Genomic DNA, 19,393 nt, shown 5'->3' with positions numbered 1-19,393 from the left:
GGAAAGTCTCCAGGTGACCATCAGAGCAACAAAGGCACTGCCCCTCCAGTCGCATCTGCTCCAACCATGGTCCGATGGGTAATCCTCTGTGGGCGGCTAGCCAGAAGAAGTAGGATATCTTCCTCAATCGCAAACTAGACCATAACCGCGTCCAAAATGTGGAACAAACATCATGGGGCACTCTCTGGGTCACCCAATGCCTCTCCCTCAAGGGGGTCCACGTCGACGAGTCCATTTGAAGCCTCGTGCCAATCCGTGTGGTGTAGGAGAAGAAGGGCTAGACCATAACCGCGTCCAAAATGTGGAACGAACATCATGGGGCACTCTCTAGGTCACCCAATGCCTCTCCCTCGAGGGGGTCCACGTCGACGAGTCCATTTGAAGCCTGATGTAGGAGAAGAAGGGCACCTCATCCACCTGCTCGGCTAGGCCGCCCCTGGAAGGCCAGAACCACACTCTCGGATCCCAGTGGACCTCCCTCAAGTGTCTACCCTCCCATAGCCAAAGGTGCCATCTAGGGGTATCCTGCTCCGAGATACTCTCTGGGCCACCCAATGGGGCACTCTCTGGGTCACCCAATGCCTCTCCCTCAAGGGGGTCCACCTCGACGAGTCCATCTGAAGCCTCCTGCCAATCCGTGTGGTGTAGGAGAAGAAGGGCACCTCATCCATCTGCTTGGCTAGGCCGCCCTTGGAAGGCCAGAACCACACTCTTGGATCCCAGTGGACCTTCCTCAAGGGTCTATCCTCTTATAGCCAAAGGCGCCATCTAGGGGTATCCTGCTTTTAGATACTGGGAGGGTCAATGTGCCACTCCTTCCCCAAATGTTCCACCACTCTATGGATTTTGTCTAGTTGATCCGTGCACCCGAGGCCTCGCAGTAGATAGCCAGGGCGCCCCTGACTCTCTCTAGGCTCACTGTGGTGCCCTCAACATTCAAGGCTGTATCATCTGCAAACTCCGAGTCAAGCAGCTCCTCCTCCTGTTTGATTGGGAGCCTCAACCTTGTGAGGCCCGCCACCTGTGATCTCAAGTAATAGCCCAAAGCCTCCGCCACAAACAAGAAGAGGAAGGGAGCGAGTGGGCAGCCTTGGCGGATAGAGCGAGAGAGAGGAAAGGCCTCGCCCGTGTGTCCTCCGATAAGCATCTGACTAGAGCTCCCCGCATAAAGCGTAGGAACTCCTTTGACTCATCTGTCTGAGAAACCCAATCTCTGCATAGTACCCTCCAGGAAGGACCACTCCACCCTATCGTAGGCCGCCTTAAAATCCAAGAGAAGGATGGCCAACGGTTGTGACTCCTCCTTGGACCAATCCACTGCCTCCCAGAACGTGAAGATGATGTCCAGGATGCTGCGCTCCTAGACGAACCCGGTCTGTGTGTCGTGTATGATGTCGGTAAGATGGGGCCGTAACCGCACGCTCAAGACCTTGGCGAGGATCTTGTATGCGGTATCAAGCAGAGTGATCGGTCTCCATTGTCGAATGTGTGACCTATCATCCCCTTTCGGGATCAAACAAATCCACCCCCTACTCATGAACTGAGGGAGGGAGCCTGTGTCAAATATCTTCTGGCAAGCTAAGCGGAAAGGGGTGGAGATAATCTCCCAGAAGTTCCAGAAGAAGGCCGGAGTCAAGCCATCCTCACTCGGACACTTCTGGGTCGGAAGAGCCTTGAGGGCTTCGCAGAGCTCGTCAATTGTGAAAGGCTCCTCCAGTCTGCTGCATAAATCCTGCGAGACTACTATCAGAACATGATCCCAAACTACCTCTCGGGTCACAAGACCAGCTGGGGTCATCCTCTCCATCTGAAAGAGTTGGCTATAAAAACCTGTGGTCAGGTCTAAAATCTCCTGCGGGTCAATGTGTGTGATGCCCTGCGAATCACGGAGATGCTGCAGCTGTGGCCTGCCGATCGGAGCCCAGTGGCTTGGAAAAACTGTTTCATCATCCTATCCCCCTGCTGCACCCACCGGGCCAGGAGGAGTGATAGGAGAACTCAGCCCTCCAAATCTCCGTGTCCTGAAGCTCAATGCGAGCGCTCTTGAACCTGTCGCTAAGCCACTGAGAACCTGGGTCCAGCTCCCTGAGCCGCTCTATGGAGGCGAGGTCTCTCCTCAAAGCCCGCTCACGCTCCTGAAGAGTCCTCCTCTGCCTAAGGGCGTGAGCCTGCAACTCCTCATTGCTCCTCTGGATCGCATCGGTCACCCACGCAGCCCAGCCCTCGCACGGTGTCGTCTCTGACTGCTCCCAAATCCCTGTTGGATCTCATCGTCTTGCAAGAGGTCCTCTGGAATGCGGACCCCCTTTTGGGGGAGACCTCGGCGGGGCTGATCTAAGTGAAGTACTACTGGAGAGTGGCCTGACATCGTGGTACCTGCCAGAATCCCGGTAGAGCCGCCTCTGTGCAGTGCCCAGTCCCCAACATAGAAACGGTCTAGTCTCTCGAGTAGTCCATCATGTTTCCTCTGTTTGAAAAGAGAAGGCTGCCAGGTGTCCTGTTGAAATCTGGCTCTCTCCACCGGTCTCTGCCATTGATCATGAAAATGAATTCTAGGTGCTATGCTCTGCTGCTGGCATCTCAGAGAAGGAGGCGCCGCTCTGCTTGTCTTCCCCAAACTCTAGGTTGTTGAAGTCCCCTCCAACAATCCAGGAGTCTACATCCGGAAGACACTCTGACAGCCTCCTCCAAAAGGCTGGGCGGTGCTGTCTGCACGTTGGGGCATACACGTTCAGGATCTTGTTAGAATTGAAACCCTTATCTCTTTCTTGTACTCACACTTCATTCACTTCAGTTCAGTTGACATTCGGGAGTGAACTACGTTCAGCTCACTCTTTATCTTGCTCACTCTTGCTCTCTTGCTTTTTCTCACATTTGGTATCAGAGCACTTCCTCCCTAGACCTGCTCCTTGCTCATAGCCTCTTGCTTCTAGCTCCGGCATTTTTGCTCCATCGCCAAGCTTCAGCTCCCGGATGTCCGTACAGCTCCATCTCGTCCGTACAAATGTACGGATCCCGTACACCTGCACATCTCGTCTGCACACGTGCGCATTTTGTCCGTACAGTCCGTACGATTGTACGGATTTCTGTACTGCGCGTCAGATTCGTTCGTACAGTTCTGTATGGCCGAACGTACATTTTCGTATTGCGCGTCAATTTCGTGTGTACAGGTTCGTACTTTTGCGTCAGTTTTGTCCGTACGACTTCGTACAGATCTGTACTTGCAGATTTTTTGCAGATTGAAGGTGTTCGGTGTCCGTCATTTGCAAGCTTAGTTGTGCATCAACCATTGTTTGGCTTCGCTTTTGGGAGCACATTTGAAGCTATAGCAGACATTGCAGTAGATTTGCAAGTTTTGGAGAATTTTGGGGCTTTTGCAATTGCATTGCAATCTAGTAGTGAAATTTGGGGCTTTTGCAGGCAGAGTGCAATTTGTGCAACATTTGGGGCTTTCAGATCATTTGCCCTCTTTTGTATGCAATTTTTCGCAAGAAATTGGGGCTTTTGCATTTGGGTTGCAATTTTGCAGGTAAAAGAGCATTTTGGAAGTTTGCAAGCAGTTCTGGACTCAGTACGAGTCAATTTGCAGACTTCTGCCATTTTTTGCAGATTCTATTTGCAGATTTTTGGGCATTCAACAGAGCTCAATGAGACACTGAATACTTGGTATTTTGATAGCGGTGCTTCAAAGCACATCACTTCCCAAGAAGAGTGTGTTTGTATCTCTGCATCCTCCACCCACCAAAAAGAAGGTGACTTGTGCAAATAATTCGTCTTATTCAGTGTCTGGAGTGGGAGACATTATTCTCACATCCACTCATGGATTAGATTTCAGAATTTCAAATGTTCTCTATGTGCCAGGCATAAAGAAGAATTTGCTTTCAGTGTCCTCACTCAATAGAGGAGGATTTCAAGTTGTTTTTGATGATGACAAGTGCGCAGTCAGAGACAAAGAGAATGACTATGCTTTGATGTTGTCTGGCACTTTGTATCGGGGTCTTTTTCAGCTTGATCTATATGAAAAAAGATCCGATCTTGCATTATCAGTGAGCACTACATTCTCTCCCTCTGATTCTCTCACTCACATCCACAGCATCACTTTGTGTATTGAGGCCTCATCTTGCAGTTGCAGTTACTATTGAGTAGGAGAGAGAGTGAGGATAGTCTATCTCCCGCTACATGCATAACATAGCACTCCAAAATATCCTTCTAGGCTTGAATCTTGATTAGAAGTTGATTCATTGTGCGATCCTAGAACTGCTTTCTAGCTGGAAGCTGCACCTCGTAGGTGTGATCACTAGGTGTCGTAGTCAACTATAGTTTCTACACAAGTTTGTGGTTAACAAAATTGTAAGAACTACCCTGGTTAAAGAGAATATGAATCCGTGTCTCTTTGATCTCTCCATAAGTTCGGTAGAGATCATGAGTTCCTAACAGTGAATTATTAAAAGAACAATCACAAGAATAAGGTCGAGTGAGAACATTTACAAAAATACCTATCAAAGTAGTATGCTAAAAAGCAATAGAGGAGAGAGATTTGGTTGCTAAAAAGCAGTAGGAGAGAAAATACTATCCACATTTCCAATGCTCACTAAAAAATTGTCATTATACAATATTTAATCTTGACTTCCAACCAATGTAAGCTCCTCATATGTTAACGTCAACTTTTCCTTAGCTACTCTCTAAACGTCTTCTCAGTAGTTTGCTTTCCATAATGTGCATTCATACTAAAATAAAGAACGGAAAAATATATTTTCAATCATTACAATAGCGAACATCTTGTCTCTACGCATGCAACTCTCACAAAGATACTATTTTGGCGCACATCCATAGTGGAAGTTCTAGGACTAATGTGAGCTACTGCTGCTCCCCGACTCCCCTGCTGCTCCCTCTCAGCCTCTTCCTGCCTCCCTCCCTGCCCCTCTCTCCTCCCTCCCTTTGAGGTTCCTTACTTCTTTGGGAAGTCGGCCCAAGGGTGTCCACACTCTTCACAAATAAAACAACGCCCTTCCTTCCGTACTTGAAGCTCTTCTGCACGGAGATACCTGTCTTACTTTACAACGTGCTGATATACATCCCTCAGGGGGACCACTTGTAAATGCGATTCAAGTTCGGAATATATTAAAAAAAACTTCTTATGTGTTTCAATGTGTTCTGATTCCATTTTCTTCATTTGTCATATCTGTGTCTGATACAAATGATTTAACTGTGGTTAAACATCTTGAATTCAAGAAATTGTTAAACAACTTTAATAATATATTTTCCGAACAGCTGCCGGCAGGGTTATCTCCAGAAAGGGCAGTGGATCATCGCATAGATTTAGTCCTAAGTGCTCAGCCTATAAGTATACCACCTTATAGGATGAGCCAGTTAGTGGAGAAAGGGTTAGCTCAACAACTTCAAGACTATTTGAAGTTGGGGTATATACGCCCGAGCAAATCACCATGGGGTGCTCCTGTAATTCTGAGAAAAAAGAAAGATGGCTCATGGAGAATGTATGTGGATTATAAAAGATTACATAGAGTAACAATTCAGAATAAGTATCCTCTTCCTCGTGTGATGATTTAATTGACAAATTGGCCGGAGCGAAGTACTTCTATAAGATTGATTGGGTACTACTAGATCAATATTTATGTGAAACATATCGAAAGGACAGCCTTTCGGACTAGGTACGGTCATTACGAGTCTCTCGTTTTACCTTTGGATCGACCAATGCTCCAGCAACCTTCCAGCAAATGAGATATGACTTGTTCGGAGAGTAGAGTACTTGGGCAAGTTTGTTGGTGTGTTAGATGATATCTTAGTTTACAACAAGACTTTAGAGGATCATATTGGTCACCTTAGGATCGTCTTAATTCTATTAAGACAGAATAAGTTGTATGCTAAGCTTAGTAAATGTAGGACACAAGATTTCTCACGAAGGTGTTAGCATTGATGAAGATCGTATTCAAAAGGTTTAGACGTGGCCTATACCTCAGACTATGAAGCAACTTCGCTTTTTCCTAGGATTTATTGTCTTTTTATGAAAATCAGTACGTGATTATTTTAAAACCATGGTCTCCTTGACCACGTATTGAAGGGTTGTGGACGTAGGTCCACTCAACCTATTACTTGAAATGAAGAATTGAACAAGGCTTTTGATACTCCAAAAATTTGTATCAAGAGTGCGTGTGTTCTAGCGTTGCCCGATCTTGCCCGACCTTGTGTGTTAGAGGCCGATGCGAGTGATTATGCCATTGGGGCAGCATTATTCCAAGAAAATAGACATGTAGCTTTTGAGAGTATGATACTCAATATCATTGACCTACCATGGAAAAGGAACTCTATGCAGCGATTCTCAGGCTGGGTTGCAAGGGCAACGGATGAGTTAGCGTTCCTTCTATTTTTAGTAGAACTGGGCTCGAGCCTATATAAGGAGCCCATTGTTCAGTTTTCAGTCATGCTAGTCAGAGCAAGCTTGGCTCTTCCTTGCGTGTTGCAGACTTGCACCTGCTGTCTAGTTTAGATCCGATTCTAGGCACAGTCCCGAGGCCCTATGGTGCCTCCTGGTGGTATGGGACACCAGGGTGGTTGTGGACTAGTTGGATGTAGATGTTTGTGCCAACAGCCCAGCGTGTGGCTCGGGGGAATGTTCGGATCCTATAGGTTCTTGACCCGTGAGCATCACGGTTGGGTGGTGAGCTTGCTTGCGCTTTCCCTTGTGGTTCTATGTATCAGTTATTTGTGCTTGTGTACAGGTCCAGATCTCAAGGGGTGATCGTGGTTGTGTCACCTCCCAAAGAGGCAACACTTGTGAACAGGACACGTCTATTTGTGACGTTGTAATGTACCTTGCCATTAAGGGTTACACCCTTCACAAGAGGTCATCCTCCTTACCGCAAGGTGGCTCCCAATCTTCACTTTCCAAAGAACGTAATTTGTATCATTGAGCTTTCCCAAGTCCCCAAAGCTTGGGATGGGTAGTCTATTGGCCATGACGAGGATGTGAAAGGCTTAGGAAGGGGGAGTGAGAACTTTTAAGAACCTCAAAACCGATGTAGGATCCTGAAAACGGGGTCTCTTTCTTGTGAGGGGGAGGGGTATCACAACAGTTGCTGATGAGGCAGTGATCCCGTGTCAGAATTTCAAGTGCTGAAGCGGATAACGAAGACAACTCTCTCCAATACACAAAATGAACCCTGCAGATAAAAGCGGGTATGCAGGGCAGTGCTGCAGGACTGCAACAGCAAGGCATACACCTATTATAGGCATGTGTTAGAGGTCTCTGACCCAGGTGTGAGCCCCATATGAGGACATAGGGTACAATGAACCTGGAATAGGGTAGGCAGTTACCTGTGTAATATCCTTGGTGTACAGGCTGTACAGACTGCAGTACAGAGTTCTGGCTGCGCACAGGAGGCTATAGCAGTGGCTGCAGATGATGAGGAGAAATGCTTCAGGGTGAAGCCACAAACATCCAGCAGATTGCTGGGCAAAATACAGTTTGAAAGGACTGAACAAAACTTAAGTATGTATGCATAGGTCTGCTCCTGCGTCCCTTCAAGAAAGGGCTTTAGTGGGATGCAAAATAAGGGCTGTAATTTCCTCAGAGTAGTTACGGGAAGCTCCTGCGAACTCCCTCCCCTCCCTCGCTCCCGTCTACCCCCCCCTCGCGCTGCGCAGCCCTCCCCTCCCCCTCCTCCCTCACCGTCGCCTCCCGCGCGGCCCTCTGCCCCCCTCTCCTCCCCTCCGCCCGTCGCTCCCTCCCCCCACCGGCTCCGCTCCTCCCCTCTCCACTCTCCGCTCCCTTCCGCTTCCCCACCCCCCCCCCCCCCCGGCCCGCTCCTCCCCTCTCCGCTCTCAGCTCCCCCACCCGCCTCCCCCCCCTCGCGTTGCGCTACCACCCCCCCGCCCCCTCCTGCCCCCCCCCCCCGCTGCGGCGCAACGCTGCCCCCCCCCTTCTCCCCCTCCTTCCTCGCCTCTCCTCCCCACCCCCTCTCGTGCGGCGCTGCCACACCTCCCCCTTTCCCCCTTCCTCTCACCCCCCCTGCGCTGCGCTGCGCTGCCCCCCCCCCCCCTTTTTCTCCTACTCCTTCCCTCTGCCACCCGCCCCTTCGTCACCACCTCTCCCCCCCCCGCTTCCCCGTACCTCTCCATCCCTCCCTCTTCCCTCCCCCGCCTCCGTACCAATCCCCCCATCCTCGTCTCTTCCGTATCCTTCTCTTTCCCCCGACTTTGGAGTGTTCGCAGTTTGTCAGTGCGGTATGGCAGCCACGAGCCCGGAACCGGTGGCCCAGACGGACCCCCCCCCCTCCATCAGCCTATCGCGTAACACTAACAGAGCACCAGATCTCCTTGGTGAAGCAGGCCGCCACGGACTTCTCCCAGACATCCGTTTATGGGAGAGTCATTGGCTACTCCCCTTCACGAGCAGATATCAGGGACTGGTTGCAGTCCACCCTCTACCTTGAGGACAGCTACATTGAGGAGGTTGCACTCATGGGATGCGGTATCTTCTGGCTCAAGCTCTCCTCAGCACAGGCTGCGAGCGATATAGTCAGGCGATCCCCTACTTCTGTGGGTGGAAAGATCATCCTTATGGTCACATGGTATAGGGGTTTCAGTGTAGCGGACTTCGATGCCCGCTTTTGCATTCCTCGTCATCCAGTTACCCTCATCTTCCTAGGTCTCGCAATCGAGCTTCGCCCGATCATCAAGGACCTGGGGGCGCACTTTGGCTGGCCTATGCAAGACACCTACGTTGATGCGACGGCTGCCCAAGGGGTGCCACGTGTCAAAGTAGCAGTCCTAGATCCGCAGAGCATCCCCTCGGAGTTCGAGATCGAGACGGACACAGGTGTGGTGACGCAGCGCATTCTGGTCACTGGTCGCCCAAATCAGTGTCTGAGATGCCATGGCTTCGGGCACTAGGCGCGCTCCTGCCCTCGCTTCACAAGTACAGATCCTCAGAAGGCCCCCATCCAGGCAACTCAGGATCCCCCCCACCAGTCAACGACATCCCCTCCCGAAGGGGAAGGCTGGACGGAGGTCAAAAGAAAACGGAAGGGAAACAAAGCAGGACCAAAAAAGCCTTCCCATCCACAGCAAGAGCCCCCCCCTGTGGTCACTACTCATCAGCAGCCCGGTAAGGGGAAGGAGAAAGGGAAGGAGAAGATTAGCCAGCCTCCCCCTCATCCTTCACCCCGCCCTCCTTCCCCTCCCCCCTCCTCCTCAGTCCCCCGACCCCCACCCCCTTTAAGATCCCCCCCAGCACCGGTGGTGTCCGCTCCCCTCTCTTCCTCGAGCATGATCGAGAGGGAACCCCCCTCTCCGCTTGAGCCACCTGCAGCCCCGAAGCCAGCACAGACCTCCCCCGTGCCTATCCCTCCTGGCGCGGCGGAGGGGAGAGGCCCTTCCCCGCAGAAGGCCAGCACCCCTCTCTCTGGTTCAGACTCCTCATCCTCGTCCCCACGCCCAAGGGCTGCTCCTAGAGCTCTATCTTTGGAGTTTTATTGAGCAGGACCTTGGGATTATCTGGATGCAGCGGGTATTGGCTCCTTCCCTGCATGCCTAGACATCAGCATCTTCTTCCTCCGCAAGGGAGCGGAGGGTAAGGTGTCCGTCCTTGCCCCTCACGATGGTCCTAGCTATTCCTTCACTATCTCCAGTGAAGGGAATGAGCAATGGACGAATGAAAATGTTTGGGAGACGATACGAGATCAGTCCCAGGAGCAGGTGCAAGACTGGATCGGTAGCAGAGCAGCGGAGCTTCTTCAGCAGCAGTGGAAGGAGGGTGACGTTCGTCTGAGATGGCGCCACAGCGCCAAACGTTTCCGCCTCTTGGTCATTATTCAGCCACCTCTGGAGTGGGTCTACGCGGAAGGGCTCCGCTCGTGGAGGACCTCAGAGGTAGCGGGCTTCTACAGTATTTCCCTGGCAAAGGCATCGAGCTGGTTAGAGAGAGCCTACCACCATGGGACGAAGGGCCTCTCCCCTCTGTTGAAGGTTTTAGAGGATGGGTCCGATGATCCGGCCTCTCCTTCGAAACCCTCACAGAAGCGCCTTCGTTTGCACACTGGACATCCTCCGACCACCTCGACTTCGACCGCAAGCAGACAGCTGTTTGTGGCCCACCTTCCCTCCTCATGAGTATACGCATTATCTCTTGGAACGTCAATGGGTTCCACTCATCAGGAACCCGCGGCTTCAGGAAGATGGTGCTCAGACAGGAGCTCCAGCCAGCCTTGGTGGGAAGGGTAGATGTGCTCCTATTGCAGGAACACAAGCTTTCGGCTTCTCAGACCAGTATTTGTGGGAAGGTCCTCACAGGACGCTCCCACACCTACTGGGAACCTTCGATTGGCGAGCAGGGGAGGAGCGGGGGTGTCTGTACCTCCATCGATGCTTCTCTAGTTCAGCATGTGTATGGTTTTGGCACTCTGATCCCAGGACGTGCGCTTTGGGTGGGCTTGAATATTGAGGGATCCCGTATCGGCATCCTCAATATCTATGCCTCGACCGATCTCAGACGGAGAGCCGTTTTTTGGAGATCCTTGACAGACTTGTTGCCAGAGATGGATTCTTGGATTGTAGGAGGGGACTTCAACAACCTTGAGACCCTAGAGGATCAGCAGGGACAGGGCCCAGAGTTTCTCGGTATAGCTCAGGCAGAGCAGGCAGATTGGGACTCCTTCCTATTCGTAGTGGGAGGACGGGACAACTGAAGGGAGCCTTCCTTTCGCAGATGGACAGGGAGTCTGGACTTCTCTTGGGGTTACAGGAGGGAGGGAGGCAGACTTCTAGAGCGGCTGGACCGTTTCTATGTCAGCGATTGGGCGCTTGGCAGAGGTGGAGAGTCAGGAGTGGTTCCAGGGACGACACTCTCAGACCATGCCCCAGTCATCCTAGTCCTGGACTCAGCCTCTCACTCCTCACCTCCACGCTCATGCCGGATCCCAGACTCCATCTACTCCAGAGCAGCGGTTCGCAGCAGGATTGTGGACCTGTGGGAGTAGGATTGGGACCCCACCGGGGATATGGCAGCACAGGTAGCTCAGGCGCTTGCTGAGTCTAGCCTCATCTGTTAGCAGGAGGCGATTCAGGTCAGGCAACAGTGTTGGGCGAAGGAGAGGGGTCTCAGACGAGATCTCGCCTCGATTCAGCGGATGCAGCAGTCACCAGGCTCTGAGGAGCTCAGACAGCAGGAGGTTCGGGCCCGAGCCATGCTAGAGGAGATCACCCAGCGACGCTCAGAGTTCTCGTTTCATGCTTCCAAGTCCTTCTCAGCTAGGAAAGGCGACAGGATGTGCAGAGAGTTCTTCAGGACTCATGGACAGAGGTCAGCAGGGGAACAACTCCGGTCTCTTAGAGCGCAGGATGGTAGTGTCAGGACAGATCCAGACGAGGTCCGGGACTTGGCAACAGATTTCTATAGATCATTGTTCCAGCAGGAGCCCCCAGGCCCTCGTGGCCGCCTATGCAGGGAGGAGGTGTGGAGGTCTACACCGCGGCTCGTGCAGCCTAGCATGAGTGACTCCCTTCTCGCCCCCTTCACCGTGGCGGAGATGCAGGATGCGGTGAGCGCTATTGATGGGCAGAAATGCCCAGGTGAGGATGGCCTCTCCAGAGCTTTCTTCACCACCTTTTGGGAGCAGATCCACCGGCCCTTGCTCGCAGCCTTCCAGCATATCTTCTCCAGCGGACAGATGCGAGAGAGCCTTGCGACAGGCTTGATATGCCTCATCCCCAAGGGGGGGGACCGTCAGGAGATCAGACAGTGGCGCCCTATCACCCTCCTCCCGACCGCCTACAAAATCATCGCCAAGATGATCAGTAGCCGCATCCGCCCCCTGCTACACGACTTGATCCATGACACCCAGACCGGTTTTGTCCAAGATCGCAGCATTTTGGACAACATCTTCACTTTCTCAGAGGCGACGGAGTGGGCCCAGCACAGTGGCCAGCACCTTGCCATACTCCTTCTTGACTTTGAGAAGGCGTACGACAGGGTAGACTGGTACTTCTTGGAAGGTACACTCTCTCAGTTCGGTTTCCCAGACGAGTGGATCAGAGGTATTGCTAGCCTCTACAGGTCGGCCTCCAGTCGGGTTATCATCAGCAGCAGGATGGGGGAGAGATTCACCCTCAAGCGCTCGGTGCGTCAGGGCTGTCCGCTAGCGCCCTACCTCTTCCTATTTTTTGCGGAGGCCATGACCCACTTCCTACGAGCCCGTACCACTGGTCTTTGCGAGATGCGTCTCCCTATTCGAGACGATGCAGAACTTCTAGACCCCGAGTATGCAGACGACACAGTCCTATATGTGCAGGATGATATCGAGTCACTGAAGCGAGTGAGACTGTCCCTAGAGGTTTTTTGCCTAGCCGCTGGGGCGAAAATCAACTGGCATAAGTCAGTTGGTTTTCTTACGGATCCGGGAGCCAGCTCACAGTGGGGTATTTTCCTGGGGTTTCGCTGGATCCCTAGAGGACAGACGACACGTTACCTGGGATTCTAGGTAGGCCTGGACATCACGCCGGCTCAGCAGTTCTTGCCGGTCCTAGCCTCCATACGACGGAAGCTAGCTTTCTGGAGCACGGCTCGGTTATCCTTGGCAGGCAGGGCCCTTGTGGTCAACCAGGTCCTTCTTGCCACTGCTTGGTATGTGGCCTCTTGCTGGTGTTTCTCGTGATCATGTGTAGCCCAGTTGAGGAGACTGGTGCGAAACTTCCTCTGGTCTGGTTCAGATGGTTCCGGCACCACCAGAGCCCGGGTCGCCTGGCAGACGGTCATTCTCTCCCAGATAGAGGACGGCCTTGGCATCATAGATCCAGAACTGCAGAGTCAGGCACTACTTGGCAAGTTAGTCATCCGCGGTTTGACCCTAGGAGGCAGACGTGGAAGCTCTTGCTTCAGCATGGTCTCAGTGCGTGTATTCCCCAGAGAGGGGGTGATTGGCAGCCATCTATCCGGTGGATCTTCACTTCTGCCCCATTGACTCAGCCCCGTTCCCCCTTCCTTCGTAGCCTCGTCTCGGCCTGGAGGAAGTTGCGACACAGCCTCTCCCAGGTTTCCCCTAGCTGTCGAGAGGAGATAGACAGACAGCCCCTGATCTGGAGCAGCCAGGTGACAGATGATACAGGTCGCCAGCTTGGAGAGAGATCCCATATCCCTTGGGCGCTCTAGGCGCATGGGCCCGCGCGCTCGCTTCGGGTTTGGAGGGACGTCTACAGCCAGCTGAGCCCAGGCGAGCTGGCAGCAACAATAGGTTCGGCACGTGGGATCTAGACTCGGCGAGCAGAGATCGATGCTGCCATTCCTGCAGGTTGGAGGATTCCCATGGTCACCGGACAACTCTTCCTGGGAGATGAGAGGTGGCTAGGATAGTTCACTCCACGGGGTATTCTTTTGGTGGTTAGAGGCCTTTTCTCGAACTCCTCGATCCACTTCTTCTTCGTCGCCGATGATAGCCGCCTACAGAGCAGAGAGGCCGTGATCGACCCCCAGCTTCCCTGGCAGCGCCTTCGCATCGTAGGGCTACAAGGGAAAACGTGGCATATAGATCCCCTGATCATGCAGGACCAGGACTGGAGACTCTGGATATGGGAGGGCCGTTCCTTGACAGAGGTGGAGTGGGACCCAGGGGAGTGGCGCTGGCCACCATTGGAGACCTCAGAGAACCCTACCCCCTTCTTCTCTTACAGTGCGTGTACTGGTAGGCGTGCTCTTGGGGCTCTCCAGCGCGGGCTACCCACATGGGCACATAGTTGGTATGCCCAGGGGATATCTCTGGTCTTTCTTTGCACTTTCTGGAAGACTCTTTGGGCTAGCTGGCGGCCGAGGAAGATCTCTTACTTTCTTTGGATGGTGGCACATAAGGGGCTACCAGTTGGCAGCTGGCTGAGGCAGATGGGGCAGGAGGGGCACTGCCAGATGTGTTTTCAGGAGGAGTCGTCCCTGAAGCACTACCTTTGGAGCTGCTCGCATGCGGAGACAGTTTGGAAGGGAGTCATGGGGATCTTAGCGAGGGCTGCACTCGAGCTAGGACCGATCACTTGGGGAGCCGTTTGCTGGTGCAGCACTGAGATGGGACATCACTTGGCTTATGAGTTCTCTAGGCAGGATCCCGTCTTCTTCATCACGCAGGCCACCTGGGCATACATGGACAGCTTCCCTTGGCATCTAACAGAGACAGATGCAGGAGCGATGACTCGGCACCCAGTTTGGGAGATCATAGGGAGCATTACAGGCTGGCATATCTGGACTTCCAGATGCGCACAGACCGTAGGAGATCAGGCTTCTTCTGATACCCAGACCCTAGCAGACATTTGGAGCACGATCATTCACACGCTCAAGGGTCAGTGGGATCAGATTCAAGGGGAGTCCCGGGCAGGGAAGGAAAAGAGACGGCGCTTCCTTCGCGACTGGGACCACCGGGAGTTGTTCTTCCAGCACTCAGCTCAGAGTCTTCAGTGGCATTACACCCCCCCACTGTGGCTGTTTGTCCACTCTCCGATGATTATGCCCTGAGAGGCTTGTAATTAGCATTTTGGCTCCTCGGGCTGTATCCATTTTGTGATTGCAGCCCGGTGGCCTTTAGGCCCTCTTGTACTCTCGCTTTCAAGTAATATAACTAGCACTACTTTTTGCGCCAAAAAAAAAAAAGGGCTGTATGCCCTCCTTCGTATAGGCAGTACCCTGCCTCAGTGCATTCCACTGACCAGACCAGTCCGCCGACCCTGGTCTGTAAACACCCCGACCCCATGCAAGCAGAGTGTGAATCTATTCAGAAAAATCATACTAGGGAACTAGTGGATTTGACCGTTGGTAAGAAGGCAATTGGCACGAAATGGGTGCAAAACTGAAAAGGAAGTCAGATGGTACAAGGCATGGCTGGTTGCCAAAGGCTATGATCAGAAAAAGGGCATCGATTATGAGGAGACTTGTGCATCCACACGAAAAATGGTGTGTTACACACTGCTATGGCTGCACATTTTGGTTGGCCTGTGTATCAATTGGACATACAGAAAGTAGCTAGTCCCTGCTATGTGTGATGGAGTTTATGATTTTCAACCTTATGATTGACTATCATGAGATTGAAACTGCACTGTGTTGTATTTTTAGAGGATGAATTTGGGAATGTTCTTGGGTTCATCTAGATATATATTAGGATCTGCTAGAAGAGGTATATGCTCGTTGGGGAGAGACTAAAATGAAAATGTTTAGACTTCACAAGCAGTTGTAGCTTGAATGAAGAGATTTTGGACTACCTTTTGATTAGCCTTCTCCTTTAGTGCTAGCCTTCATCATGGCTGAGTCTGCCCTTCACCTCCGGAGTGCCGATAGAAACTCAGTACGAAGACTTTGTATAAATGGATGCTCAAGTATGTGTGGGTGTGTGGATTTGTATGTGTGAGAGCATATTTTTATACTATGGTCTACACCCACTGTTGGGCGTTGATGACGTCAGTGGGGATGTCATAGTAGCTAGTCCCTGCTATGCATGATGGAGTTTATGGTTTTCAACCTTGTGAGTGACTATCATGAGATTGAAACTGCACTATGTTGTGTTTTTAGAGGATGAGTTTGGGAATGTTCTTGGATTCATCCAGGTATATGTCAATCAGCCCATTGGCTTTGTGATACCTGGTGTGGAGACTAAAGTATGTGAGTTGAGGAAGAACTTGTATGGCCTAAAACAGGCCCCTTGGGCTTGGTATGCAAAGATTGATGCGTACTTGACCAGTCAGGGTCACCCTCTACATCAGGATTTATTGATTGCCATCCTTTATATGGATGATATGTTGCTGACTTATACCAGCGAAGGAAAAATAAGCTGAATTACAGTCCACATGTGAGATTTCAGACTTGGGGTGCTGCTGGAGATTCAGACTGATACGGGCACCATGTTGACACAGTCCAAATATATTCACAAATTGTTAGAAAAGTTCAGATTTCAGGATTGTAAGCTCATCCCCACATTGATGGAACCAGGCTTTCATGTGACCATCAATTAGAAAGAATTCTGAATAATAAATATGTGAATTTCTTAATGTGTAGTTATAAGCTTTGTGATGTGACCATTTAGCTCCCCCAATATGATGTGAAAAGATTTGTTTAGAAAGGGACTAGTGCTTTTCTGGAGTGATGTTTTCACTATTGTGCAGGCTCGTGCCCCTGGAACTGCTGCACCTGGAAGAGCTGCTGTGCCGATGAGAAGATGAGTCCTGTTGAACAGTCCTGCAGTGTACAGTTTGCCCTTATTGAGATAAATGGTTTGATTTCCTTTGCTGAATTATTCTCACAGGACTTTCTGTCAAATTACCACAGTAACTTAGCAATGCTGATGGGCCTCTTTCTCACACTCTCTCCTCATCAGGACTCTCTGTGCGTTGTGAAGTTTGGGTTCCTTGATTTAAGAACATTCGACATTGCCTAAATTAGTGGAAATGGAAAGTAATGAATCGGTGACAAGAAGAGATGAGGGATAAGGTAGTAATGTAAGGCAGATATTTGCAGAAATCCTATTGCATGCAGTTCTCTTTTGTTTCCTGTTTGACGTTTTTGAAAGAACGTGACATGATTTTTTCTTTCTTCAGACGTATTATTATAGTTTTCTTGGTTGTATTGTATACAATGCTTTCGAAAGCTAAGTGCATGCTACTCACGCAGGTCGCAAATGAAAACTGCTTACATTCATCATTCAGCAAATTTAGACAGTTAAGTTAGGACTGAATTGCCGAAATGTATGACACTACAATGTGAATGTGCACTTCTTTGAGAAGTTGAATTTTCACTTTCTCAGCCCTGTTTGTCAGGGCCAGTTCACAATTCAAAAGCTGATCTGAAGTTATTGTTTCCGTTCTATTCACTGCTGCTTTGCATGCACACGGGTATTCAAAATTGGAATACTAAAGTCTTATGCTCTTTGGTATCCAAGGGGCATCTTGTTTTACCATTTTCCAGGCATATAATCAGAACCTCAAGACTGCAAGGTGTCTTTCCTTTTTGTAATTGTTGATGGAATAAAACCTAAATAATAGAATTTTCAAAGTGTATCAAAGTGAATACACAATTTTAAGGATCTTTGACATGAGAATTCTCTTTTGGAGTTGATTTTGCAGCAAAGGGATTATGAAACAGATCTTACGGTTGTACCGTTACCAAGGCTAGCTTTGCTAGGAACTTTAGTACGATGGTAGTTTGTCAGCTTGGCCATGTAAGAATTGCAATGCTGAGTACTCAATGTGAGCAAGAGCTTCACATGTGAGCTTTGTCATGGATTAAGGTGTGATTGGCAACACCTTAAACTTTAAGCAAGGACAACATTGACGTGATGATCCATGATGAGTGTAATCAAAAGAGTTCAGTATGGCTCTCTAATAAGCCTTTATTGCCTTCGTAGACAAGTAAGAACCTTACATGGATAACACACATAGAGGTTATGGAGGGTGTAGAGTTGGTGATAGAGCTTAATATGAATTTTGCAATCGAATTTGTGATAAGCATATTTTTTCTTATGTTGCCTTGGTTGTGACAATGTCATTTTAACAAGTAGGTGGTGCTACATTGGCTTTGTAATTGCCCCATTTAAGTCGTAGAAATTTTGTCAGGACCTATGCTCATGTAGGGAAAATTAATGCAATCATGAAAGAAATCATTCAATGGATTGTTAAATGGAGGACAATAGATGTTTTTCAAGTGGTAGCTCATGATATGCTCTTGCTTCCATACAAGCTTTTGCCTTACATTGCAGTATTGTTTGGCATATGGAAGGTGGCAACTTTGCATTGCTACCTCTCTTATACATTATGAGAAGTATGGCTCATTGTTACCTCACTCATATATAGTATGGCTCATTGTTACCTCACTCGTATATAGTATGGCTCATTGCTACCTCTTTTAATACATTATGAGAAGTAATATTACTGGTTTATAGCTTGAATTCAATTAATGTATCTAACTAGACTCTTTTTACAAAGCCAGTCCTCTCTAAGTGCGCTCCCTCGAAGTAAAATATTACTGGTTTATAGCTTGAATTCAATTAATGTATCTGACTATAAACTTTTTACAAAGCCAACCCTCTCTAAGTGCGCTCCTTCTTCATTCCCTCACCGTTCTGCATAGATTGATCTCCTTGAAATCTTTCTCCTTGATATGACCCCCCCCCCCCCCCCCTTATGAAATATCCAACCTTATGGGAGGAAGGTTGGTGGACATTAATGTCCCATTTAGATGGAGCAATATAGCTGTCTCTTTTTGCATGTTTGCTACCACAAACTAAATGGAGGCTTTCTAAGATTTCAAAGTGCATTTTTTCTAAAGCTTTAGAAAAAATGCACTTTGAAATCTTTGCCCCTTTAATAAAGAAACAATAATGCATTTTGCATTTTCTATGATGATTTAAAATTGTTAATTGTTAAATGCATCTCCCCCCCCCCCCATCACCAAGTTACAAAGCACCAATCTCTGCAATGCCAACCACCACAAAATTGATATAGGTATATACATTGCTGGTGAGGAAGGGAAGTGGTTCCATATCAAACATGACCAAATGTCCAAGTGGTGGATCGATATTTTTAGCCACATGAATTGTAGTTCATGAAATATCCAACCTTATAGGAGGAAGGTTGGTGGACATTAATGTCCCATTTAGATGGAGCGATACAATTGTCTCTTTTTGCATGTTTGCTACCACAAACTAAATGGAGGCTTTCTAATCTTTAAAAAAAATGCACTTTGAAATCTTTGCCTCTTTAATAAAGAAACAATAATGCATTTTGCGTTTTCTATGATGATTTAAAAATGTTAATTGTTAAATGCATCTCCTATGATGATTTGCAATGTTTAATGCATAAAAATAATATCAATGCTGTTTATTAAAGAAACCACGCTTGATATGATGGTATGAGAGACTTTCTTTTACCTATAGAAAATATTGTTACTAAAAAAATTTGTTTTATTCAAAATTGATCGTGTATAATTGAACATAAATTAAAACTATTATAAGCTATGTACAAGCAACGTTGACATGTAATCATTTGAACCTTTATAAGCTCTTGTGGTGTTAACTTGATCTTGAAGCCCTTGTGTAAGAGCTCTTGTTCCTATAAGTTTTGTGAGACAGCTTTAAATGCTCTAATGGGATTTAATGTCATTAATCTCTTGCTTTCTTAGTATCTCCATAGGCTTGGATAAGACTACAATTTTTGTTTTGATGGACTTCAATTTTCCCCTTGTATGAAGTGTGGGTGGTTGGCAAATTTATGATGATCCGTGGATACACCTGACATTCTTGCATTATGATTTTGTCTTCAAAGATTTGCTATTTCTTACATTTATAAAGGAAATTCCTAAAGTTATACTTGTAGAGATAATATATGTTTCAAATTTCGAACATGTATAGCATATTTGGTT

General features: G+C 49.1%; 1 protein-coding gene across 5 annotated transcripts in view; it reads left to right on the top strand.

Annotated features, from left to right (window-relative positions):
* LOC147900729 (small nuclear ribonucleoprotein SmD3b-like) overlaps window positions 1-17,442 on the top strand; it is a 36,016-nt gene extending 18,574 nt beyond the window's left edge. Inside the window, exons 5-6 of one of the 5 annotated variants that reach the window (XR_015541126.1) lie at window positions 16,144-16,251; window positions 17,101-17,442. Coding sequence is in view for 2 of the 5 variants with exons in the window: in XM_087375614.1 (XP_087231740.1) it covers window positions 16,144-16,200 (57 nt within the window). In the remaining 3 variants the exon portion in view is untranslated. Of the gene's footprint in view, window positions 1-16,143; window positions 16,614-16,648; window positions 16,848-17,100 lie in introns of those variants that run through there. The other 4 variants (XR_015541124.1, XR_015541125.1, XM_087375614.1 and 1 more) reach the window with 4 other exon arrangements.
* The last annotated feature ends 1,951 nt before the right edge of the window (window positions 17,443-19,393 follow it).

The sequence above is a fragment of the Dipteris shenzhenensis genome, chromosome 6 (assembly GCF_047967505.1).
Source record: "Dipteris shenzhenensis isolate YYH24624 ecotype China chromosome 6, Dip_SZ_1.0, whole genome shotgun sequence".
NCBI lineage: Eukaryota > Viridiplantae > Streptophyta > Polypodiopsida > Gleicheniales > Dipteridaceae > Dipteris > Dipteris shenzhenensis.
The sequence above is the reverse complement of the archived record's forward strand: the minus strand, read 5'-3'. Positions and strand labels throughout refer to the sequence as shown.